The sequence below is a fragment of the Castor canadensis genome, chromosome 9 (assembly GCF_047511655.1).
Source record: "Castor canadensis chromosome 9, mCasCan1.hap1v2, whole genome shotgun sequence".
NCBI lineage: Eukaryota > Metazoa > Chordata > Mammalia > Rodentia > Castoridae > Castor > Castor canadensis.
The window spans coordinates 124,882,029-124,908,886 of record NC_133394.1 but is presented as its reverse complement, the minus strand read 5'-3'; the positions used below and the strand labels follow the sequence as shown (position 1 = coordinate 124,908,886).

The window sequence follows — 26,858 nt, the reverse complement described above, 5'->3', positions numbered from 1 at the left end:
ATCCAAAGAAAATGCAATGCTTTGAGATCAGAAGCAAAGGACAGAAGACACAAATCTGAATCCCATTTTCAAGAAAAGAAAAGTAAGTTAGGATGGGGGAAGGAACCCAGGCAGGTCCTGGAGGGAATCTGGCCACTTTTTATCTTCTTTTATAATGTGCTCCTGGCTCCTTTCCTCTGTAACAGATAGTATATGTTCATAAGGGCTGACACTTATACAGTTACTATAGGTTCATAACCCACACCAGAGCTCTCAGCACTTATTAAAGGGATATCAGGGGCCCTCTGGGTCCAAATCCTGCTGAAGAATGCTCCCATCTAGGAACACTGAGTCTGGAGAGGTACACCAAATAATTTGCTACAGTGAGTCAATTGAACGAATAGCTGGGGATACTCAAAGCTTCTCTCTGGCTGCATTATATTATCACAAAGTAAGAATTGCTGTCTGCCCCCAGGTTCTCAGGAGTGGAGAGACAGCCTTAAAAACCTAGAGACCCATTTCTTCCAAAGAGGTTACCTCAGAACGAGTGTTGGGTGTGGGGTACGCTAACTACATAAACAGCAGTGCATAGGACTTCACTGCCACCAGCAGGGCCCAGAGGAAGTGCAGGCCGGCCGGGAGAATGGCAGAGACTGCCCAGAACAGGAGCCCTTAGGTGACAGGAGAAAACATGCCGCTGAGAGACCTTCACCCTGTACCCGCCCACCCTTTCCACAGTCTTGAAGATTCAGAAACCCTGTTCTCCTGTCGAACACATGGGTGCTACTATCCAAAAGCTCAGAATGAGGGATTTGGAGGCCAAACTCCAATTGAGGCTCCAAATACTACCTTGTCCACAATCCCCCAACACACACACCTTGATTTTACAAGATTTTCCTTCTGCTGGATTGTACAGGATTTCGTTGGGCACAGAGGAGCGCAATTTTACGCGTGAACGCCTCTGTATTTCACATCACATGGGACGTGGACCAGTCTGTTTCGCTGTCCACCTGGAGCCCTGACCCGACTCGAGGTAGTACGGTCCCATGTTGGCTGCATCAGCCTCAGGTGCAGTTGATCCCAGGCTTACACCTACTTGGAAAAGCAGCTGAAGCTCAAACAAACACCATGGCCCCAGGCCAACTCAGGTTAAGAAAATCCTGTCCATGAGCCGCAGCAACTTGCACTTTGGTGGACGCTACGCGAGGCGGCGGGGTCGGGGAGTGAAGGGCGGATGCCGCCCTCAGGACTGGCACTGGCCCTAGATGGCATCCCGGCATCCTTGAGGCCGAGAGGCCCAGGAGCCCCCAGGAAGGCGGAACAGCCTGGGAATGTGTCTCAGCGGGAGCAGGAAGGATTCCTGGGAGCCACAGAAGTCTCGGAAGTGCTCCCCGCGGAGATTCTCTCCCAGAAAGGGTCCTCCATCCACCACGCGGTGAGGAGCACGTGAGCGTTGCGGCTTGGCTATAAAATCCCCCGCTCGGATGAGCGTGGGGTGCCAGCGCAGCTGCAAGACGCCGCCACCTGCGCCTGTTGAGGCAGGGCATCCGTGACCCTCCCCCCAGAACCCCCAAGCGCTTCGCAGATCTGAGGCTCAGAGCCCCCGGGGTTGCCTCTCCTGTGCGTGCATCGAACTTTGAGGCCGGATTCTCCGCACTTCGGCAAAGGCGCGCAGACGCCCGCACGCGTGGATTGCTGAAGAAGCTCGGGCTTGTTTGACCTTTAGGAGAGTTGGAGAGGGAATAGCTGGAACGTCGGGCTGATCGATTTCTTGTCCTCCAACAAGGAGGCAGCCAAGAGCATTCAGGCTTGTCTTTAGAGGTACCCGGGAGGCCACTGAGCAGCCAAGAGACCCCCGCAGCGGAACCCCAGCCGCTTGTTAAGCTGCGGTTATTTCTGCGCTGCGCGGCAGGCGGGTCCCTTCTAAGTCGGGACGCCTTCTCTAAAAGTTTGATCTGCCCTCTTCATCCGCTCAGTCGCCGCCGCCTGGCGGCCCCCTCCACCCACGGAGGGCGCGGGCGTGGAGATGGCGGCTGGCTCAGCCACCCGATCGGGCTCTTTTCGGCGCAAACGGGCGCCGCGCGCGTAGCCGCTGCCACGCTGACCTCCCGCTCCTGCCCGCTGCTGTGCTGAGCCCTGGCAGCGAGCGAAGGAAGTCACCCAGAGGGGCAGGAGGCGGCGGGGACCGGGGCCCCGGGGTTTATATGGCTGCTCCCCCTGAGCGGGTGGTGTGCGCCACCGAGCTCGCCCAAAGCGCCTTGGGCTCAGAACGGCTCTGAGTTGTACCGCCTGCGGACATCGACTTAACAGTTCCAGGTCCGCCAAACCGCGGGCGGGGACCCCAGGAGCGGAGGAGGTGGCGGCGGCGGCAGCTGTCTCTTCCAGAGGGCGATGTGGCCGGCCGGCGCAGGCACCAAGCTGCCCTGTCCCCGGGACTCCGCGCTCCGGCGGGCGGCTTTCTCCGGGAACCTCACGGCCCTGCCTTCTCACTTGGTGCCCGCCGGTCGCAGTGTCCGGGTCTTCATCAGCGCCAACCCTGAAGGTAAGTTTCTGGCTCGGGTTTGTCTGTCCTTCTATTCATCCTTCTGTCAGTCCACGCGGAGGGAGCCCAAGACCGTGCCGCTGCCCAGCACGGTGCACCCTGCGTCCCCTGCGCTCCCTTGTTCCAGCTAAAGCTGCGACCGCCCTGGGTGCGTGGGAATTTAATTCCAATCACTTTTATTCTTCCCGGGTCCGCTCGCCTGGTGACTTCTCCTAGGACATCCATCTTCTTCCCCGGGTCTAGCTAGCTAAGAGACGGCGGATAGGTTAGCCGGAATTCTGCTTATGGCACCACTACCACCACCACCCCCTTTCCCTTTCCTTTTGTGGTTTTTTCTCCCAGCTTATCATAGTACCTCCTTTCGTTCCGGGCCCTGCAGCGGGCTCCTGAAATGGGGGCTCCGTCCTTTGCCACTTCTGGCTGAGGCGAGGTGAACTTGGGGTTTCTTGAAACTCGCCTCCTGCGGGTAGGATGGTAACCTCTGCGTCGGGTGGGGGGGACCCGCAGACAGTTGTGAACGGAAGTCGTGGAGGTAGAGGGAACACTGCGCTGTGGGGTCCCGGGACAGGCTGGCCCAGCGCTGGATTCCAGGTGGAACTCAGGGTGAGCTGACCTCCTCACTGTAGAACTTGGCCTACTCACCGGAGTTTCCGCTCAAAGCCAACCTCCTGGTAGGCGCTCAGTGAGAACTTGTTGATTCCTTCCCGTCACAGTCGCAGTGGCCAAGTACAGAGGGAGATCTTTGTTCATCCCTACCTTTCAGTTCTCAGTCTTTAGTGTCATCTTTCATTCCCAGTGGCGGGGTGGGGGAAGGAGGATGCATTTGGCTGGGAACGGATAAAACTGCAAGAATTGGTCTAAGAAAAAAAAAGTTTATAAGGGGAGATTTTGGCAAAGTCAGATATGAGAGATTCGAAAATTAGCGTTTTTCTATGCTCTAACAAGCATTGAGTCTAATAAAAATAGGAAGGTTTTCATTCAATTAATCATTGCATGGAATCCTGATTTGAAAGCCCAAAGCTCTCTTTCAGAGAGAACCAACAAAAGCAACTTTCTAGAAAATTATCACTTCCCAAAACAGGGTACTGTTGGAAATTTCAGGTAAAGTTCTTACCTGACAAAGGAATGGGAACAGAACCAAAAAGTAACATGTGCTAATTTACATTAGAAGGACCATATGTGTTGAAGGAAAACATAACAATCCTTTTATCAGCTTACAACTCACTTTCCCAGAATTTAATTAAGGAAATTTTTAGGACGAGATAGTGCACTCTATCTCAATATGTGTTGCAGGATTTTTTTTTTTTACCTAAATCTGAATTAAACAACCATGAAGATTGCAGCCTAACTTAAAGAAATCTCCAAATTAAGTTTCACGTTTTTCTTTAATGCTTTAGCACTGTTTTAAGTGTTGGAGAGAATTATGTCAGAGAATGTTTCATTTTGAAATTTTCAATTAACTGGAGCTGTTAAAAATGTCATGAAGTGTTTAAATCTCCTGATGCAAAGCCAGCTAAAACACTGTCTTCTTCTTTAAACAAACTGCGTCTACAGCACAGTGCAATTCTGTTAATATCATCAGTAGTTAATTTGTTTCTTGCATTAGCTATGTATTTTCTAGGATTAAGTGATAATGAATTTATGCTGTCAGTTTAATATTGAATTAATATTCAAGGTTAATGTCTTTTTTTTCTTATACCTACCTGTTCAAATCATTTTTCAGATTCCCTACTTTCTTGAAATAAAAGCTTTAAAAACCTCAGAAAGCCAACCGGAAGGAGGCGCCAGTCATTCTATGTGGTCACTGTTTTTGATGGATAGTGTTTATAGCTTCCATCCTGATCTTAAAAGACTAGGAATATGAAGCTTACCTGGGAAGTTTGAGTGGAGGCAGGACCTCACATTTTATTCGAATTGAAGAGCCAAAATATTGAAAGAAGACAGAGCTGGGCAGTTTTATACATTTAACTTTTCTTTATTATACAATTGCACTGGGGGCACATTGTGACATTTACAAAAAGAGACGGGCATTTTTAATGATCTGATCATGAAGCCTTAAAATCTTGGTAAAAGCTCTGTCCATGGCAGCACTTTACTGCTGCATCTCTATGGATGCAATTTAGAAAGCAAATGGTTGTGTTTTGGTACGATTCAATATTAGATTCTTGGCCAATACTGAAAAGCCTCTCCACTGTCAAATTAAGATAAAGGACATTATCTCATGCTTTCTTTACAAGCGGAAATCCAATTTATGTTCTAAATAAAAGCTGCTTTGTGTTGAAGCCATAATAATACTTTGAGAATCCAGCAAGCCACTAGCTTAGATTGTTGTTTTTAATAGATATGTCTTTATAAGACTTGTATGTAATTTTCCCACACATAATGAAGGTAGTACTTCAGAATGGAAGATTAATTTCCTATATGTTAGCAATTTCAATATTTTAGTTTTGATTTCCATCATCAAAGAACCCTTACAGGTTGTGAACCAAGGGCTGTTTCTCCCTATTCTACAGATGAGAAAACTAAGGCTACATTCAGTTAAGCTACTTGCCTGAATTCATATAGCAGAGTAAAACAGGTTAGAACCTGTAGGACACTTAAAACACCTGTCTTAGTGTTCTTTGGCCAGTCTATACACCTGCCAGATCCTATAAATATTGCACACCTACCTGAACAAGAGAGTAAGCCAGATGTGGCAGATTAGTGCTGCCCAGCATCTTCTGGTTGTCAGGCTTCAAGAGTATGCACGGCTGTAACGGGAAGTTATGACCACCCTGGCCCACTTGCTCCTACTGAAGGGTAGCCACGGAGGCATGCAAGTAAATCTCAGAACGTGCTGAACTCTAGTGAACTTATTCCTGAGCAAAGAGTCTACTTTTAACAAGTCTTACCACATGGAAGACATGAGAGACGGGCCTGTGTGAGGGATTTGCTTAAGTGGATGGGCAGGATCCCACCCAACATAGAAAATCTATCAGTGGCATCTTTATTAATCCTTGAAAGTTTCCTATTCCTTTTGTTACTGTCCCTCTCTTCTAGAACAACACTTACATCTCCTTGGAACTGTGATTTTAAATCACATATAAAGTTCTCCCCTGTGATTAGCCTCAAGGGTCCACATATATGAGGAAGAGAGAATCCTGGTTGATTCTCTCCCTGTTATTAAAATTTGAGGGGCCCCTTTTTCATGACTATTCTGAAACAATTTAGAGTAAGGTAAATAAAGTTTTAATGAAGAAGAAAGATAAAAATATTGCCCTTGTTACTGATAAAAAGCTGATATAAGTCCACAGTCCGTATCTATGAATGGGCTACACATGAGTTGGGAATTCCCTATCTCCCTTTCTTTTCCTCTCCTCTCTCTTTTTCAGAATTTTGACAAAATGCTTATATTCTATTTAATATGTAGGGTCTTGGTTAACACTCCATATCACATACATGTCTGTAAGGATACATGGCTTCCCTATTGTAGATATTAGGCAGAACTTTCAGTCATGCTAGAAAAGACTTTATCTGGTGTGGGAGCACTAGTCACATGTGACTGGCTATTGAGCATTGACTAGTATGATTGAGAATCTGAATTCTGAATTTTGTTTAATTTTAATGGGTTTAAATTTACATAGTAACTGAGGCCACTGGGTATTTTATCAGACAGCAAAGCTCTAAGTGGATGAAGATTTTAAGTAGTTTCATATCAGGTAAGGTCAGGTTTGCTTACCAATGACACAAGTCACTTCAGGTTTTACTTCTCAAAGATTTGGGGATTTTTGGCATGCAGGTAAGAAATTTGGACCTTTACTGGAGAATGTGGTTTAAACTATGCAAGTGAGTTTCTCAATATTGAACCAAGAATTACACAGTTACCCTTTCAGACACTGTTGGTAATGGATGGGAGACAAACCATCTGCCCCTTGCCCAAGGACAGAGTTGACTGTTTTAAAACTGAAGACATGAGACATAAAGAATAGCACATTTACTTGTGAGAGAGAAAGAAGGAGCTGGCTATTGTGCTTAGATTTTCCTTCCAACTGAAATCATCAGATGAGGACACTTCTCCTACGAGGACTAAATGATAGCATTGCTGGTCCAGAGCGCACTACTCTGTGTGTGTGTCTGTGTGTGTGTGTGTGTGTGTGTGTGTGTGTGTGTGTGTGTGTGTAAAATATCATCTGGAAAGGAGAAAAAGATTCCCTAGCATTTATATTTGTGCATTTTCTTGCTCACTTAGATTTCTGCACTGGTCATCTCTGGTGACCAGATGTTTAGACCACTCCCACTTTGATTTCCTTTGTCAGCATAAGTTTGCATCTTTCCAGACTTTTCTCCATGTCTTTGGGATCTTGATAGGAAAGCTTATTCTCCATTTTTATGGAAGCTACATGGGTTCAGTGGCTGCAACCAGTGGCCATTTGCTTTAGCTTGCATTTCCAAATAACAACCAGAAAGATCTGCATCAAGAAATTCATGTGTAACCTATCCATATTCCTTACCTTTCTACTATCCTAATCATTTTCATGACATCTTTGTGTTTCACCATCTTTATGAGTAATTGGGAAAAAAACATGGCAGGAAACATGTATACATCTGTACAAACTTGCAGCCTCTTGATACCCTCAAGAATGTCTGAAAAAAATTAAGAGTCTTAAAGGATAATATACTAAGTTGCTATTTTATAAGCATATATGGGACATTCGTAATAAATGAGTCCTAAAACTGTAGTAGTTGTGTCTTCTAAGTCCCTAACCAGATACTTGGACAGAAGAAATCATTAGATCAAAGTAGACATGGGAACCATGCTTCCTGGCTTTGGATTTTCAGTCCACTATTTAAATCAGGATTTCTTGAGCAGGCTGCTTAACTTCCTTGTTCTCAGTTTCTTAACTTGCAAAAGAAGACAATAGCAATAGTCACCCCACAGCGTTATTTAGTAGATTAAATAGGCAAATATAGGTAAAGCACTTAGAACAGCGCTGCCATATGATATTGCTATTTTTATCATTCTGTTTATTATTTTCCACTAATATCCAGATATCATGCAGGTATATTTATGCCAGGAATACAATCTATATCAGTCATGTAAGTTAGAACTCAGTAGTAAAACAGAAAGCACTCTAGATCTTACATGGAGCTAGAAGTCTCCAAAAATCATTTTAAGGTTAAAGGACCAAAAGTCAGGACACCATTAGGCATTCTGTCACATTGCCAAAGCTGCTACCCAGAGGACAGGAGGCTATTGGAGTCACTGCCAATATCCCAGTGGTCCTGGGTAATGGGTCACTAGCAATGTCTGCAAACCACATTTACTGAAACCTTCATGTCAGATGCTATGTCTAATGGCAGAACAACTTCTTGGTTCCCTTCCCTCTAGGTCACATGCCAGTGCATCTTTTAGCAGAACTAGAGTTGTATTTGGACCCTGGTAACAAGCAAGTCTCGGAATTTCTAGGCTTTCAGACCATAAACTACAAGAGAAGATAGAAGGAGTAATGGATATTCAACACCAAGAAACAGTGTGTATCCCGGGGGGGAGCAGATGCATGCACTCCTTCAACCAGTGAATGTTCATAAAGCACATACTGCACATAGAGTGCCGTTTAGAAGACAGTAGTCAACAGAACAGAACCGGTCTCTGCTATTCTGGATTTGCCTGAACACCACAATACATGTGATGACTGCCATGCTCAAGGTACAAGCAGATCATTAAATGCTCACCAAGGAGAGTTCCATAAGCCAGCTCAGGGGGTCAGGGTGAGGAATTGAGAGGACTCCCCAGAGGAAAAAATAGAGCCAGGGCATAGAAGCTGTTCTGCATTATAATCAGATATGAGGCAAAGTGATGATGAGAGTTCTACAGTGAGTGGAGAGAGTCTTTATTACTCTACAAAAAGCTTTTATTTCTTTAAATAAGAGCAGAACTGTTATCTTGCTGTGACACCTAAAATAAAAGCATGTTTTAAATGGGAGAGGTATACTATGTGCACATAGGTAATGGCTTCATGATTTAATAAATCATCTATGTACCTTTTAACATTTTTGTTATCCCACAATAATGATTACATTTTAAAGAATGTCTGCAGGTTTTGTTTTATTTCTTTTCTACCTATTGTCTTACCCCAACACTTAGTAGCTTAAAACAATGATTCGTAATTTCTCACACTTCTTTGTTTGGAAATTTGGGCAAGGCTTGGCTGGGTGATTCTTCTGTTCCACAGGGTGTTGAATGAAGTCACTCATTTGGCTGCATTTGGCTAAACGTCTGTTTGACTGGGTGGGACAGTGCAAGAAGGCTTTAATCGTATATCTAGTACTTGAATGTTCCTGCATGAGAGATCACTAAACCCACCAAGTCTTCTCTGTCCTTCAGGAGTCCAGTCCAGGTTCATTGTATAGGGTTTGGCTTCATCAGAGAAAGGAAATGGTAGCTTCCAGGCCTCTTATACCTGTAAGCTATAAATGCAGGTCATAGGCCAGCCTACATTCATGTTGTAGGGAACAGAACCCATTTCTTAGTGTAAGGAGGGGTATGCATACAGGGAAGGGAGGAATTAACTATGGACAACTTTGAAAATACCATAACTCCCTATCTGTATCACAGAATTTCTTCAGTCTTCCTTTGAAGTTATGTTAAATGAGTAGAATGCTTTGAAAGCATGTAATATAGTGGCTTTGAAAGCACTCAACAAGTGTTGATAATTAGCTATTATTACTGCACGTCAGTGAAGATTGAAGAAAAGCTCAGTGAACAGCACCCGTCTCCCGCTAAGTTCTGCACTTGTTAAAAATTTGTCTCTGGAAAAAAGACCAGAGTTTGAAGACAGAAGATCAAAATATCACGAGTTTTTAGATAAAGATAATAAGAATACTCCTGGAAGAGTTCTGTATTTGTCCAGCCACTCAGTGACAGTGGGGGCCTCCAAAGGCCTTCCTTCATGTGGCCTGCCCCATAAAACAGTGACCCTGGAGAAGAGTGTAAACTCATGCTCTTGGGGATGGAGAGGTGAAGCAGTGTATATGTAGGGGGTGGGGGGGACAGCGCTGAATTGCCTGGTTTCTTCTTCCCAGGTTTCCCAGTTCTGGAAAGGATGAATGAGGTTGTGAAGAGAATCCAGGAGACTCACTTCTGTGCCAGAAGAAGCCTCTAGATAGGAAAGAAAATGTCCTCCAGTAACTACAAAATATATTTATTTCCTTTTTAACATTCACATACAGTAAAATCCTTTCATTACCCAGGAAATGCTGTCATTTAAGTTAGCTATACAATTTTAAATAGTGCAAATTACATCAAAGCAAGATATCTAACACAGGGCCGAGGATGTACGCCAGTGGTAGAGCACTTGCTTAGTGTGCACAGGGTTTGATTTCAATCCCTAGCACTGCAAAAAAAAAAAATCTAATACAAAGAGCAAGATAATAGCACTAGGAATGATATGCAAATATCAGAAAACTCATGTAAGGTAAGTGCTTAGCATTGCCTTGGTAGCAGTCGTTTCACCTCTCCAGAAATAATGTTGTTTTAAACCACTGCATTTTGAGGTGGAATGATATGCACCAATAGATAACTGAAAAATTTTAAATTAAGGTAAGAACTCACAAGCACTTCTTAAAATGACAAAATGTGGGAAATTCTACAAAACAACAGGAAGTAATTGGATTTAATAAAATAAGCCTAAGGTTCTTTTTTAAAAAAAAAAAAAAAAAACCTCAAGCTGGGCATGTCCCCACTTATTGAAATTCTGAAAAAAAATTCCATTTTGTTGAGAAATTCCTGGCAAGAACTGACATGACAGTATGTATTTCATTGATGCAATAAGAAAACATCAACAAGTACTCAACTTCATGCTGTAAACATTTCATGGGTTCAAATCCAAGGAAACTGCAGAAAAGCCATGATACTAGTATTCAGACAGCAAAAATTGTCTGTTTACAAACATAGGCTAAATATAATAAACTAACCAGTTTCAAATTTTTTCAACTAAAAAAAAATCTTCAGAATTTTGCTATTAATGGTCATGTGATTTAAACAAATGTAAAATTTGTAGGGTGGCTCAAAAATGACAGAAGTGCTGAGTTGTTACATAAAACCAATCTAAAAGAAAACAATGCTGACTTAAAGACACCCTTGTATAACTTCTTCAAAGCTTTGGCTTTCATCATTATTTTTATTGAAACCAAATAGCTCTCATTCTGCAAATTAAAGTGTTTTGGCTGATGTATAATTGAGAAAAGGAGTGATGTGATCATAAGTTAATAAAAAGATGAAAAACTGACACCTTGGATGCAATGCAAAGGGGATAATAATAACCCTTTGTAATTAAATAGTTCCTTGAAATCTCATTTTAAAACCAAAATATTCCAAAGACTTTGACGTGGGCACACTCTGAGCAAAGCCCAGATGACAGGTGTCTTATTCCTAGAGTGATTACAGAATTTAAATCTGAAACAAAACTACAAAACTGAAAGAGTATCCTTCACAATGTTTAATATGCTCTGTTACATATAGTGTCATTCAGAAAGATTCTTGCCATTGAATAAAATCCTTCAGGTTTTATTTTAATTATCTATCGCAATATTTTTCAGATTCCCATTGTTTGCAAAATCATAGTGTTTGGCATAAAGAGTTACGAATAAAGGAAGTGATACATGCTGCTGTCTTCTTTCTTCAGATTCATGTATCTAAAATGCAGGACAAATAAAACTGTCCAAAAATGTGAACACATTTTTAAAAGGCAGTTTACATGCAAAGACCAACTGGAATGAAGTTGTATCTGATATCCCAGTCAAGCATGAGCTGTCTAGATTTAACCAAAGGGAAAAATCCAGGTGGATTGGATCTAAAACAGATCCTTTCAGCTGTAGAGGGATAGCCACTGGGAAAATGGTCTAGATGTAGGTTTTGAGAACAAGTCAAGATCAAGAGAGGACAGAGTTATTTGAAGACAAAGCACTTGGTACCAGAAATTCTGATAGGATCTACAGGGCTACCAACAAGTGATCAAAGAATATGCCAAAATTTAGCTTCCCTAAGTGTCAGAAGAGAAACCCCAGATTTCACTCAGATAGTACGGACTCAAAAATTATGAATCAGAACCTACTAAAACCCCTAGCAGATAGCTTTAAAGGTTACAGGAGAATGAGAATTACTTGAATAATTTCTATTTTTTAGCAATACTGGGGTTTGAACTCAGGGCCTCATGCTTGCTAGACAGGAGCTCTTACTATTAGAACTACTCCACCAGCTCAGGCTTTTGTGTAAAGAGAGAATAAGTCAGTGGGCAGGGGGGAGAGGAATTCCTCCCTGACAAATAACTGGTAAGAAATTTTTGGCTCAAATGATAAAACGGGTAGAATCACAGTTTTCTAGAGGAAGAAAAATGTGTTGAAGCTGTAAAATAGACTGAAAATCTACTGGTATCAAGTAAGTCCTGCTTGCCTGTTCATTTCTAAGAAAACAGTAGTTTCAGCAAAAGATCACACTCAGTTGTTGATATTCTAGAAAACTAATCAAAATGGAATTCAGTAACTACTATGGTCACTGTGTGATAGGGAGAGGAAATCAATCAAAGACATAAATGCCACAGTGTTTAGAAAAAAAAAGAAAAATCTCAGAATATTGAAAAGAAGACATGAAAATAAACTCTCTTTTTAAAGTACAAGTTCTGTATTCAAAAACCTAAATCATCTGTTTTTAGTTAATTTTCTATTGCTATAATAAAGTACCTGAGGCTGGATAATTTGTAAAGAAAGGAAGTTTATTTCACTCACAAGGCTAGAGGTCCAGTAGCATGGTGTGGTACAGGCACCCACTTGACTCTGGTGGCTCATGTAGCCTTCTGGCTACATCACACAAATCACACATGGCAGACTCATGGCCAGAACATATGCAGGATCAAGAAATCACATAGCAAGGAAGGAATCCAGAGAGAGTCAGAGGCCTGACTTCAGGCTTGCTCTTTTTTTTTTTTTTTTTTTTTTTTTTTTTGTACCCTGCTCTCATGAGAACTAGCTGGGGCTCAGTAAGAACTACATTAATCTCTTTCATGCACGATTCCCGCAGTGACCTAATTGGCTCTTGCTAGGCCCCACCTCTTAAGAGATCCCACCACCTCCCAGTACCACCATCTGAGAACCAAGTTTCCAGCAGATGAGTCTTTGGGGGAATGCTCAAACGAGATCCAGACATAGCACCTTTATACAGAAGCAATAACAATAGGAAAAATGTCCAGACCTTTTCTACTTTAAGAAGCTACCATTTCTAGGCTCCACTACAATGCTAACTACTTGTGAGGCACAGATCAAAAAGATCACAGTTCAAGGCCAGCCCAGTCAAAAAGTGTGTGAGACCTATCCCAATGATTAAAAGCTGGGCACAGTGGAGCATACCCGTCATCCCTGCCGTAAGGGAAGCATAAGTCAGAGGGTCTCCGTCCAGGCCAGCCAAAGCATGCACATTATACCCAGTTTGAAAAATAAGGACTTAGGGGTGTGGTCCAAGTGGTAAATCTTTTGCCTAGCAAGTGTATGGCTCTGACTTCAAACCCCAATGTGGACAAAAAAAAAAAAGAAAAACAGGTGGGGTCCATGACTTCTTTTGAATATGAACTCTGTGACCGTTTAGGCCAATAAAATGCAGAAATGGCACAGTGTCTGGGCCTAGGCTTTTAGAAATTGGCTACTTCTACTTTCTGTCTTTAAAAATAATTATTCTTAGAACCCAGTCACCACCCCCCACCACCATTCAGCTTTCACCTATCCCAGCTGACTGATACCTGTGTGAAGAAGAGACTGGCCTTCCTACCAAACCCTGCCCAAATTACAGATTCAAGGGAAGAATGATTTTGGCTTGCTATATAGCAATAGATAAGTGAAATTAGTGAAATAAAACAAATTCAAAGCCATGCACTGGTGACTCACGCTTGTAATCCTAGCCACTCAGGAGGCAGAGATCAGGAGGATAGTGGTTTGAAGCCAGCCCAGGCAAATAGCTTGCGAGATCTCAAAAATAACCTTCACAAAAATAGGGCTGGTGGAGTGGCTGAAGGTGTAGGCCCTGGGTTCAAGCCCCAGTACTGCAAAAAAAAAAAAAAACTGAAAAAATGCATTGTAATATTGCTGGCTGATGATAAAAAATTTGGCTTAAGATCCTTGTTTGAATTCCAAGATTTGTCCTAAACTTCAGCAAGGTGTTTAGTCTCCTCCACTTTCATTTCTCTTCAGAAAATTGGGATAATAACTATTTCACAAGGCTATTGTACAAAAAGAAGTGAAATACTATACATAACACATATAACAATGCCTAGGAGATAGCGAGGGCTCAAATTGCAGGTTGGAGTCGGTTAAAAGCCTTACAAGATAGTCATAAGTACTGCCAAGGCATGGGATTTGCTTGAATAACTTCTTTTTTAACATTTTTTTTTACCATGGCATGAAATCAGCCTCTGTTCCCAATTTGTGCTTGCTATGCAATCATGTATGCTTTTAGCTAGAGTAGACTGCTTAAAACACCATATTTTTAAAATATTGGCTTAACACATAAATATGAATTCACCCCAAGCTATAAGGTATTTAGTTAATAAGTTGCCAAACAGAGCAAAAACTACTTGTTTTCAAAAAGAAAAAATCTGGGAAAAAGGGCAATTCTTTTTGAAATGACAGGTAGCAAACAGAGTTCAATAAAATGACATTCAAAGAGTATAAAAAGTTAGCATTTCAGCTTTTTAATGTAAGCGGTGATAAACTTTTTTGCTAAAAGTCATAATTTCTTTCACACAAAGAATCTCTTTAATGTTGCTTTAAGTGTATATAAAGGGTCATATTCCATTTTCTGACTTCTGTTAATCTTTTAGACTTAAAGCACAGTGAACTTACCACAGATGTTCCGAAGACATGTGGTGTCCATATTTTATGAAAAAAGGACTTGATAAAAAGTGAGCAATGAACATTGTCTAGGAAGATATTCAATGCAAATCTCATGTATGATTGAAAATGTATGTAAATTCCAAGTGGTCCCTATTGCAGAATGACCCAGTCAAATTCTTGATATGAATTAATCATTCTTATGATGTGCCTGTAATGGCTACTATAATCCTGTGTTATAGGCTGAAGACGGTGTAGGTTTTCTTGTGGGAGTGCATGTTTAGGGGTGCAGAAGGACGACGAGAAGATGCTCATTTCATGGGCTGTGGATACACGAGTAATAGCTTGAATATGAAAGGGAGTTAATCAGTCGTTGATTCTGCCTTGCAAATCTGAGAGCAGAATGGATTGAGGAAGCAACTGAGAATTCTGAAACACAAATAGTTTTAAGTTTGGAGCTACTTGGAAATAAAGGACAGAATGCTCATTGTCAGTAGGTGAAGGGAAACCATGAGCCTGCTCTCCTGCGTGTATCCAGGATGTTTAGCTGAAGAAAAGGAAATTTAAGGCTTAATCAAATGCACTGAGTCTTTCCTTGAGATTTTAAATAACATTTGAAACTCATTATTCAGCTTTTATCCTTTATGCTTATGTAATCTTTTCTTTTTGTTTCTCCTTACCTTTTCCCTTTTGGAACATTTGTCCACCTCATCTGTGTCAAAGAGAGAAACAGACTTCACTTTTGCTGATGTCTTGAGTGGGATGGAAGCGGAGTCCTGCGCTGGAGGCAGCTGTAGGGGGTGAACAGGCACAGGGCCCCCTGAACGTTCTGCAGACCTGAAACACGTGACCAAATGCCCTCGCTGCCAGCATTTCATGTGCACACTTCCAGGGCGTGAGTGTCACTTGATACCAGAGAATCTTTAATCAGAGCCCATCAGTTCAGTGTTTATCAGCTGTGTGACCTGAGGGAAGGTTCTAGAACCTTGAATCTCAACCTTCCCACCAACAAAAGCAAAACTAACCCTATATCTTACAGAGATCTGAGGATTAACTTCTGACGTAGTGATAAATGTGAACCCTACATTAAGCAAAGCACCGTTCTTTGCATAAGACTCTCGTAAGTACATAAGAATTAAACTGCCTCATAAGCCGATTAGTACACAAAACAGGTGCTTAAAGAATAGTTGTTGAATATATATACACTTTTTTTAGTAGGACTGGGGCTTGAACTCAGGGCTTTGAACTTACAAAGCAGGTACTAGCAAAGCAGACATTTTACTGCTTGAGCCACACCTCCAGTCCATTTTGCTCTGGTTAATTTTTGGAGATGGGGGTCTTGTAAACTATTTGCCCTGGCTAGCCTCAAACTGCAATCCTCCCAATTGCAGCCTCCAAAGTAGCTAGGATTACAGGATTACAGGCATGAGCCACCGGCATCCTGGCTTAGTTGTTGGATTTTAAGAAACCCATAGAGAAAGTGAAGAAAGGATAATGAGATGGAAGGGTGGCCTTCTGACTTGATTCCCAGGCATTCTAGTGTCACAAGGATGACTATAGCTTACAAATCTCATCCTATATAGTTGCCCTGTCCCCTTGCTTCAAGCTGATAGGGCCTGTGTGAACATGAAATGTCCCCCACAGACTCACATTTTAGGAACTTTGTTCTCTGCTGGTGAAGTGTTTTGGAAGGTTGTAGAAATTTTAGGAGATGAGGCCTTGGTAGAGGAAGTAGGTCACTGGGGGCGTGGGTGCCTTTCCTTGATGGGTATCTTGTTCCTGGCACCTTCCTTTCTCTTTCTGTTTCCTGGCTGCCATTAAGGTGAACAACTTTGCTCTGCCACACCCTCTGGCTGCCATGGTCTGTGCTCTACCACAAGCCCACCATAGTGGAGCAAGGTGACCATGGACTAAAACTTTAAAACTGTGAGCCAAATGAATCCTTCTTCATTTTAAGTTATTCTCTCGGATATTTGTCACAGTGAGAAAAGGTCTGACTAACACAGGACCTCACTCAGAAGACAGCTGGACTCCTAAGGGATGACTGTAGAGACCTGACCTGACAGTCCCCACCCCTGGAGGGCAGACCTCCCCATGTTCTGCTATAGGCCACAGAGGGTGGGAATAGTGAAAGAGCAAAGGATACCTTCATGACATCTAGGGAAGCAGGGACTGAGGGATGAAGGATACATCGATAGCAATTGACTCTTAAATCCCCATGTACTTCTCACAAAAGCAGTGAGAAAATAAATAATGCTAGTAGTAAGGGCAAACAGCAGTATGACTTTGGGACTGGTTAGGAACCTTGCCACTCTCTGTAACATTTTTATAGAAGTTTCATTTTGTATTCCATGCCAATTACATTTGATCTGGCTTGGTTACCAGCCATTGAGAAGTTGGAGAGATTGGAGCATGTTTTTCCCTACAGGCCATTGTCCTTGTTTTCTAGTAGGATATATACATGTGTCATGCTCTTATCGCAGAGTGATAAAGGGACGTAAAATGAATGGTTTCCACTTGTGGTTTACACAGTGGCTCTCTAGCCATAGGCATTCTCTCCAGGATGCTTTTTCCTCATCTGCAGAATGTAGTGATTAATAAACAGAACCTCTGGGGACACTTTCATCTGCAATATTAAATTATTCTTCTTTCTCCTAAATGCCCAAGCAGTGCCATTTTGTTTTCTTTCCAATGGAAAGAAATGTGGGGTCCAGCTATTTTTTTCCTAATTCTATGAACACACCTACTCCATTGTCTGAAGAAACAACAGTGACATAGCCAGGCATGGTGGTGCACAACTATAATCCCAGTACTCAGGAGGTTGAGACAGGAGTTTTGCAAGTTTGAGGCCAGCCTGAGCTATACAGCAATACTCTGTAAAAAAATTTGTAAAAACGAGGCAGGGAGGGAAAAAATAAAAAAGTAACGTCACTGTCCTTTCTAATGCAGAAGATATCCTGGTAATGGATGGAAAGGCACTGCAGACACTGCTGTGTAACAAGGAACACAGAAAGTCGAGTAGGAAGCATGACCTCCACCGTGTAGAAACACCTTCCCAAGTGTTCTTTATTAAAACTAGACAGTGTGAAGCACTGAAGACCCTTCTTCAGTTTACAAAAGAGACTTCCAGACTGATAAAAAATCACTGGGGTTTGGGTAAGGCAGTTGAGAGTGAACTCCTGGACAGAGGGAATTGGATGTCTGTCCTCAGTCGTGTGTGGAATCCATTGGCTGTGCGTACATTGTGAGACACACAAAATCGAGAATAACAGAAGCTACAGTTTAGACTCTGGGGTTAAAATCATGAGGATTGGAGACCTTGCTGTGTACTGCTTTCTGCTTGGTAGCTTTAAGCAAGTCACTCAATTTCTTGCACCCTCAATTCCTTTTTTCTAAAATTAAAAATATCACAGGCTCGATATAGGGCTTAAGTGACTTAAGCTCATGATAAGCTTAGGCTTTCATTGAGTGCTAACAAGCATTATCACCATGATAATTATGAACTCCTTGCCTAAGTAATGTTAATGGCTCATCTAGCGAAGAGACATCAAGCCTGGTGCAACCAACCCTAACTGGCAACTATCAAGTAACCACGCATCGGTTAATAGCATCCTTGTGGCTCACTCAGCAGGACAGGGGAAAATGTGTGACGTGATAATACAGCTAGGAAAACTTTGTATTCTGTTTGTTTATATTGGACCAGAAGATGTCCAATACACTTCCGTCTATCAAGGATGACATTTATTTAAACCATATTTATTATAAACCTTTTTAAAGTGCTTTTGAAACCTTACCATTAGAAGCTAGTTATAAGTCATGAAAGAACATGTTTTTCCTTTCTTTCTTTCTTTTTTTTTTTTTTTTGATATGGGTCTCACTATGTAGCCCGAGCTGGCCTGGAACTCACTATGCACCCCAGGCTGGCTTTGAACTCATGATCTTTCTGCCTTAGTCTTCTGAGTGCTAGGATTATAGATATGAGTCACCACATCCAGTGTAAGCATGTTTTTTTACTTTGCAGTTGGACCCCATTTTAAATAAATTCTCAAGAGTCATTCAACAAGTATTTATTTGATGGCTTTCTGTGTGCAAGTTTCTGTTCCACAGAGTAGGGTGACTATAGTACACAACAACTCAATGTGTATTTCAAAATAACTAGAAGAGAGAGGTTCAGAGATGAAATGATGTTTTAGGAGATGGAAATTATTTAATCATTGCCATCATGACCCAAATTTGAGCATTATGCATTATATATATGTATTGAATTATCACACCATACCATAAAAGTGTACAGTTACTATGTGTAAATTTTTAAAACACACTCATTAGAGCCCAGGTGATTTAGAATTCAACTCCATTAACAATGCTTAAATAAACCTTGTAATCAAATAATCATACAAATAGCCCCATACCCATTGTGCTCATTTTCTGTGAAGGAACAGTATTTAAATGTAAATAAAATTAATTAAAATACAAAGTCTGTGAAACTATGATAAATACTACAAACAAAAATAAAACAAGATAAAGACAAACAGTAATGGGCAGTTACTCTCTCCCATTTAGAACCATGTAGTAGGTAGTCAGAAAAGTCTGTCTGATGAGATAATATTTGAGCCAAGATTAACAGCGAAGATGGGAGCAGGCAGATACAGGGAGGATAAACATTTCCACCAAAGGAACAAGCAAGTGCAAAGGCCCTGCAGCAGAATGTGCCAGGAGTGTTCAACAAACAAGGTCAGTGTAGTAGAAGGTGAGTAGAGACAAGGGGATTTAAAAAAAAAAAGAAACCCTTCATCTCCCCGTATGGCAGATACCAGCCAACCAGAATAGATGCCATCTATAAATATCCAGTGAGCTCCAGTCAGGCCAGGTCATATAAGGTCCATAGTATCTCACCGTCATTACTAGACTTAGCTCCTGAAGCCAACTTTATCCAGAGAAGATAAAGGTTCCCCCCATTCATTTCTTTAGGGAACTTACACATTCATTAATTCAACTCAGTTTTCAAACTGATTCTAAAAGATTCCATAATGACTGTGCCAATGTGCATTTGCCAATAATGCACAAAGGTCCCTTTTCTCCAGTCTCACCAGCACATATTCTTTTCGCTGATAGCCACCCTACCATGCGCTGTGATCTCATTGTGGTTTTGACTTGTGTTTCCCTGATGACTGACCAGTGTGGTTGAAAAAGAGCTTTTGACACCTTTCCCCCGGATGCACATGTTCTGGTAGGTTTGTCAAATCTGATCTGGGTTCCTGGCATACACACGCATGTGTGCACACACACTCCAGAAATCGAACAGTTCACTGTACTACCCTCACTAGTAGGGTAGTAAGACATGGAGACTACCCTGCATTCATCTCCCCAGCTACCTAGGCCCCTAGGAAAAAAATGAAGTTGGATAAGAAACATAGCAACTGGATATTTAAAGGTAGCAAGAGGAAAAAATTCCCCAAACCTCAAGAATCATAACAAGAGGAGAAGACACCTGTTCACATGTGATCCGGATGCCCAGGAAATCCTCTCTGAGGAGGCAGAGGGTGGAGTTAGTCTGGTTTCCTGGGTGCTAGAAAATGGCTTCTTGGTATAGCTACAGATCGATTCCCTGTCACTTCTTCTAACCAAACATCCTAGGAAATCCGTTAAAAATTTTTGAGAGAGGAAAGTAAAGCAGCAACATTTTGGGAGCCAGTTATGGAACTGAGTGGCAAGAACCCCAGCATTGTGTCTGTCTCAGTAAGGGAGGTGGCTGCAGCTATGACATCCATGGAGAGCATCATTGAAGTCTTAGGTGAATGTCACCTGCAACATTTCAGAGCCCGGCAGCAGCCTCTGTGATGTGATCCTTCAGAGACAACAAGAGCTCCTTGGCACAACTTCCAGAGCTAAGATCCCAGGGCTCTTTGTGTATTAGAACTTCTCATTGTAGCAGGAAATGTCAAGATCCACAAAGAGAATGCATAAGCCATGTATTTCATACCAGATGACCACAGCCAAAATGGCCATTTCTTATTCATCATGCATCTGTTTGGAAACAGTTATTGCGGGTCCAAACCCTTCCCCTACTCCATCTGGTCTGGCAGCTTAGGGAGCATAGGTCACACAAGCTTTCAAGATGTCAGGAACAGCAAAGACTGTACGAGTCTTGGATCTGGATCTGAAGGTGTTTCTGGTATCTGGGCTGTTCTACTCTATGGTAGTGTGACTTCCTTAACTTCTCTGAGCCTTGGCTTCCTCATCTTTGAAATGAGGCTAATAATAGTATTTGACTTTTTAGTTTCCTCTGTGGATTAATGAGATGTGGAAAGCATTTTTCACTGTGCACATAACTGATAAATTAATGCCAGTTGATATGATGATTCAAAGTGGAAACAGAATTATTGAGAGAGAGAGAAAAAAGGGGAAGCACTAGGAGAAATAATATCCAGTCCAGTCCTTTTTAAATTTTAACAGAGTTAGAGAAATGATTTAAAGAGAAGAGAATGATAGGACAAAATGGCTCTTGATTATTTTTTAAATGATTTTAGTAGTAGAGCTTTAGCTGACCATTGGAAGCAATTGGCTATGGTTTTATTCCTGACACTGAGTGCCTGCAAATGGTGAGTTAAATAAGACTTCTTGGGCATGCTTGAACTGAGGTAACAGGAAACTCGGATTGTGTCTGATGGTTATTAAGAGATTCAGAAAGGGGCAACGAAGCAGGGAATAGCTGTTCCATCTCTTTCAGACTGGACCAGCCACAACCCAGTCAAGGAGATTTAGGACCCAGATCAGAGAATTTGTCGATCTGCTCCCAATTTGAACTATAACTGCCAGCTTAATTTAATGTCTGGATGAATCCAAATGGATGGCTGATTAAAAAAAAAAATAACAGACACTCCTACATAATAGGAAGACATGAGGAATTTGAGTAAGTACCTGGAAAAAACCTTGTGTGTCCCTAGCCTTTCAGAAGAGCTTACTTTACTTTCAGTGGATGTGTGATTTGGTAATTTCTCTCCCTTAGGTAAAATGTTTCTCTATCCTATTCCTCTTGAAGTTGCTTTATCATTTTGAGTCTTTAAGTGATCAACTGACCTTTTTCCTAAATAGGTCATTTCATTGTACAGCCAGTAAGCTTTGATGTTCTGGAGATTTTTGCCGAAGGAGGTTGAATATATTTATATCTAGATATGTCCATATGTCAAACAGATATTTCAGTCTGTATTTGAAAGCTGTTAAGGCTATAGAGCACCGTGAAATTCCCTGCTCCATAAAATCAAATAAAGACAAATGCTTTTTGACAGATCACCAGACATTTTCAAAAGATGAGAAGTAAATTGTAAAAATGAGGCTTTATTTCATAAGATACAAAATCAGAAACAAAACAAGATCTTGTCTTCTTTCATCAATGCAGTTATAGTCCATGTACATACATACACACTAAAGCACTGGTCATCTTTATATGTAAATAGTGTGTGTAATTTTTAAAAGCTTTGACAACATAATACCAATTTCTAATCAAAATGACATTTACAAGATTAATAGCATAGAACCTTTGCCTCTGGCACGCTTTTCTTTCATACAGTTATGCTATGAGAATATGCTAGTGAAAAAGGACTGCAAATTATGTAGAATGGAATACCACAGAACACAGCTCTCAGCCAGTAAATTGTCATAGATTTCAACAATATTAAAATCAGATTTATAAAACATATCAAAATAAGTAAACTATTGTCCTCAAGTCCAAATCTAACCCATTCTGTGACTTGATTGAAAAATTTTCTGCCCCCCCCCCCACTGAAGAAGGTTAGGAATGGAAAAAAGGAGTAGTAATGACAAACTGAATAATTCTTTTAAAAAGAACCTGAAGACCCAAATGTGAAATTATATATAATCATGACACTTAACAGAGATATACTCTGAGAGATGTGTCTTAAGCAATTTTGTCATTGTGTGAAAATCACAATGTGACTAACACAAACTAAGATGGCCACAATATTACTAGGCCATGTAATCTCTGTGTGTTGGGGGTGGGAGCTGGAACTCAGAGCTTTACACTTGCAACACCACTTGAGCCATACCTCTAATCCATTTTGCTCTGGTTATTTTGGAGATACAGCCTTGCAAAGTATATGCCCAGCCTGGCCTCAAACCATGGTCCTCCTGATCTCAGCCTCCCAAGTAGCTAGGATTACAGGTGTAAGCCACCAGTGCCCCACAGGCTATGTAATCTTATGGAGTCACCATAGTAAATGAGTCAATAATTAGCCAAAACTTTATTGTATTAATTCACTTTCTATAAAGAAAGATGTTTATTTAGCTCATGGTTTTCGTTGCTAAAAATCCAGCATTTTGCTGGCTCCAGGAAGGGTCTCCCTAACTACATCACATCATGGTGAGAGCATACGGGAGAAGTGATCACATTGTGAGATAGGAAGCCATGGCGTAACTCATTCTAGCAAGAATTCTCTCAGGGTTCCACAGGAGCTACCTTGATCTCTTCCAAGGGCAAGGCCACTAGCAAAACCTACAGGTCTCCCACTAGGCCCCAACTCTTAAAGGACCCACCACCTCTTAACATTGCTACATTGGGGAACCAAACTTCTAAAAGATGAACTTTTGTTGGACTGACTACATTCACGCTGTAATGGTCATTATGTGGCTTATGACTGTACTTCTAGTAGGACAGCCTGCCCTGAATTACACAATCTAGTAAGTTGTAAAGGACCCTGCCCTATGGAAGACAGAGGGAAGTATGAGACATGAGATAAACACCCAGGATATAACCATACAGTTACTGACATTGACATCTGAAAAGGTAAAAAGCAAAATAATAAACAAAAACGTTATATTAGTTCCCTATTGATTCTATAACAGATTACAGAAGCCCTTATGGAATAACTTCTATAACAAATTCAATGATTTACAACACAAATGTATTGTCTTATAATTCTGGAGGCCAAACATCTAAACTCTAATTTCTTTGTTCTCTGGAAGATCTAAAACAGGATCTTTGTCCTTGTCTTTTATTCCATTTTTGAAATTCTGCTTGTATTGCTTAGCTCATAACTGCTTCCTCCATCTTCAAAGCCACAGTGTAACATCACCATCCCTCTGTCTCTGACCACTGCTCTCACTGTCATGTTTCCTCTGATTCAGCTTTCATAAATCACATTTCCTCCTTTTCTCTGAACCTTTCCCCTCCCTCTTTAGGACCCTTGCAATTAGATTGTATCTTTCCAGATAATCCAGAATAGTCTGTCTAAAGATTCCTAGCTTAATCACATCTGTATACTCCCTTCTGCCATGTTGGAATGTTGGGTAACATTCACAGGTTACAGAGATGAGGATGTGGACATCTTTAAAAGGGCCACTGTTTACTATTGAGCTTACTGCAACATTGGTACCATTAAGAAAAAAACTTCTTTGCAACTTCAAATTCAAGATTATGCAGTAAGGGCTGGTGGTGTGCTTCAAGTTGTGGAGCACCTGCCTAGAAAGTATGTAGGCCCTGAGTTCAAACCCCAACACTGTCAAAAAAACAAGAAAAGGAGAAAACTGCCATTTTTTGAGGTCATGGATCAAGTGGTAGAACACTTACCTAACATGATTCTGTAATAACATCTCAGCTTTCCTCTATCAGACCTCTAAGTTCATTCTTTCTGGCCAAAATCCTGCCATTTGCCTCTTCTCTGCCTCTATTCATAAATCCTCTTCACTTTCCAGAATCCCATATTTTCAAGCCCAGTCTTAAATGGTGTCTTCTCCAGTCAATAATTCTAATTTCTCCAAAATAGCCTCGTAGTTAGTTGCAGATGACAGATCACCCACTCACACTTAGTTAAGCAAGAACTGGAAACACTAATTAACACAAGGAATTGTTAAGGGATGGCTGTGGCCTCAGAAATAGCCAGGAGCTTGAACAGGGTCAGAATTATCTATTTTTGCTCCTTTGTGAATGCCAACTGAATGCTCTCAGACCAGCTTTTCTATTGCTGGTAGAAATGGATGTGATTATTTCAAGCCAACAATTTTTCAGCCTTTAACCAAAAAGAAAAAGGAGCTCTTTTTCCTTAAGAGTTTGAAAAAAAAACTTCTCAGAGTACGCTGATTGGTCTAACCGAGGTCACATGTTAAACCATTAAACCAATCACTGTGGCCAGATGATCAGGTATTCAAGCTACAGATTGGAAGTGGGGAGAATCTTTTAACAGGAAAGAAGAAAGTATGGGACAGAGAAAAGAATTGTTGTAGCCATCAACCAATGTAACATGTCAAGCATTGTATTTTACTCATATTCTTATTTTATATCATTAATTGAACCATAATTATTTGATCTTCTTTTTCTTTCTTGATACCAATCATATTTTGCATTGTTTCATCAAATGGATATTCTGAATCTTTAAAGGAAGAACTTACATCTTTCTCATTTTCACCCTATTGCTTTTGCCTAGCACCTACTATTGTGCAATGCTGATAGTAAAAGTACAGCAAAGGTGTTAAATTGGGTTGAAAATAAAGCTTTAGCACAAGAGATATCTCAAGGCATCTCAAGGTTAATTAAAATAAGTGCTAAAAATTCAGAGAAATTAAGTGCACAATATAGTTTCATGTCTTGAAAATTTTTACAGCTTACATTGGGACTTGAGAGATGAGGTGAAGCTAGTTAAAAAGGGTAAGACAGCAAAGATAATAGGATGTTACAAAATTCATGTCACATGAAGGAAATATGAAGAAAAAGAAAACTGTAATCTAGGTAGAAACAATCTTTTTTTTCTTTTCTATGACTACTACTAGAAGTCATAAATATTTCATGTTCGCATTTATTAAGATTTTTCACAGCAGAATAGCAATATTTCAGTATCATGCAATGATTCACTTATTCATTCACATAATTACTTATTGGGGGTTTGCTGTGATTATTATGCAAATTAAACAAATGAATCACAGAGGACCTTACCGATTCAAAGAGGAAGGTGAGAGAATGCTGAGGGAAGAGAACGCAGGACAAATTGAAGGAAAGCAGTACCACTCTGCCATCCCAGCTCCACCAGAGCCCTCAGCTTTTAAGAATTCATAAGGACCGTCCATCAGTCTTTCATGTCTAATGCAGACCTTGAAGGGCTCTATTCATTTTGTGATGTGCTTGTTCTTTAGAAAAGATAGTGCCCACATGACCAGTCTGTAGCCCTGAAATTGAGAACTTTACTTAAAGATGCAGCTAGCCACACTCTATAGGTTACTGAAGTGATGGGCTGTACATTCAAAGTAATAAAAATCCTGTGACCAGAGTCTTGAAGTACCTCTCAGTTATAACGTGCTCTTTAGACAAAATATGAGTGGTAGTCATATGCCAGGAATTAATGTTATGACAACATAATTTAAAACAATAAATGAATAATAACAAGTAACTTTAAATGGTCTCTGCCTCTAGGAACTTCATTTCTGATGAAGGAGACAAACACAGAAACATAAAATTTCACCTAGATGTGATTAGAGTTATGAACACCACTTGACCCTGGTGTTATGGACACCTGTTCCTGCCCCCAGTCCTCATTCTTCAACCTTATCCACTTCTGCCACTACTCTTACCTGCTCCTGTGACCTGTCTTATTTCCTATTGGAATCATCTTTATGGGGAAGATAAGTTTTTATTGAAAAAAATTCCAGGTGCTCCTTCTCAACCCAAAAACATCACCTCAGATGAAGTCTGAACTCAAGAACTTGATTTGCAAAACTTTTAATAAGCTGGCTAGTTTATTCTTTTTACTTACCATGCCATCACGTTCTGTTTCCTTTTACCTATCTTGAAGTATCCTTCTCTTTACACATTGCTCATCAAAACTTGTGAGTTTTTCAGGTTTCACCTTAAAATATACATTCTGCCAGAAGCCATCCTGAATGAGCCATGGAAATAACCCCGTAAATATTGATGTTTACTCATGGACCTTTGATTTTATTCCTTCTCTACATCTATTTTCTATGTCTTGTTTCCAAATTCAATATTGACTAATAAAGAACTAAGACTTCTGCTGCATTCATTTATAGATTTTCAGCACCATGGATAGTGCCTTGCCAGAAAGCACCCAATAAATATGCGGTGCTAGTGGCAATACATAGCTTGAACGTTGATGAGACAACTACAAATGCAGCTTGAAATATGACACCTTTATGCAGTAAGATCACTTATTGACATTAGTGATGTATTCCATAATTGCTAAGAACCTTAAAAAGCTAATCTACACAATATTTAGAAGAAAAAAATCAGACCATCGGCCTGAGGAAATCAATGTTTTGAGAAAATTACTCTGGTAGCCATATATATAGTGGGATGATAAGGTGGTGCGGGGCGGGGAGGGGAATTGAGGCAGAAAGAGAAGCTACAAGACAGGTACAAGTTAATCAGGCATGAGAGCCAAATGAGTATATGGGCCAGGATTTTTTCAAACATCTAGCATAGCCCAGTGACATAAAAAATGATGTAAGTGTTGCTAAAGCT

General features: G+C 40.9%; 1 protein-coding gene across 1 annotated transcript in view; it reads left to right on the top strand.

Moving 5' to 3' along the window:
- Window positions 1-2,267: 2,267 nt before the first annotated feature.
- Nwd2 (NACHT and WD repeat domain containing 2) overlaps window positions 2,268-26,858 on the top strand; it is a 165,139-nt gene continuing 140,548 nt past the window's right edge. The window contains exon 1 of the mRNA XM_020187066.2: window positions 2,268-2,521. Within this exon, the coding sequence (XP_020042655.2) occupies window positions 2,371-2,521 (151 nt within the window). The 5' untranslated portion in view covers window positions 2,268-2,370. The remainder of the gene's footprint in view (window positions 2,522-26,858) is intronic.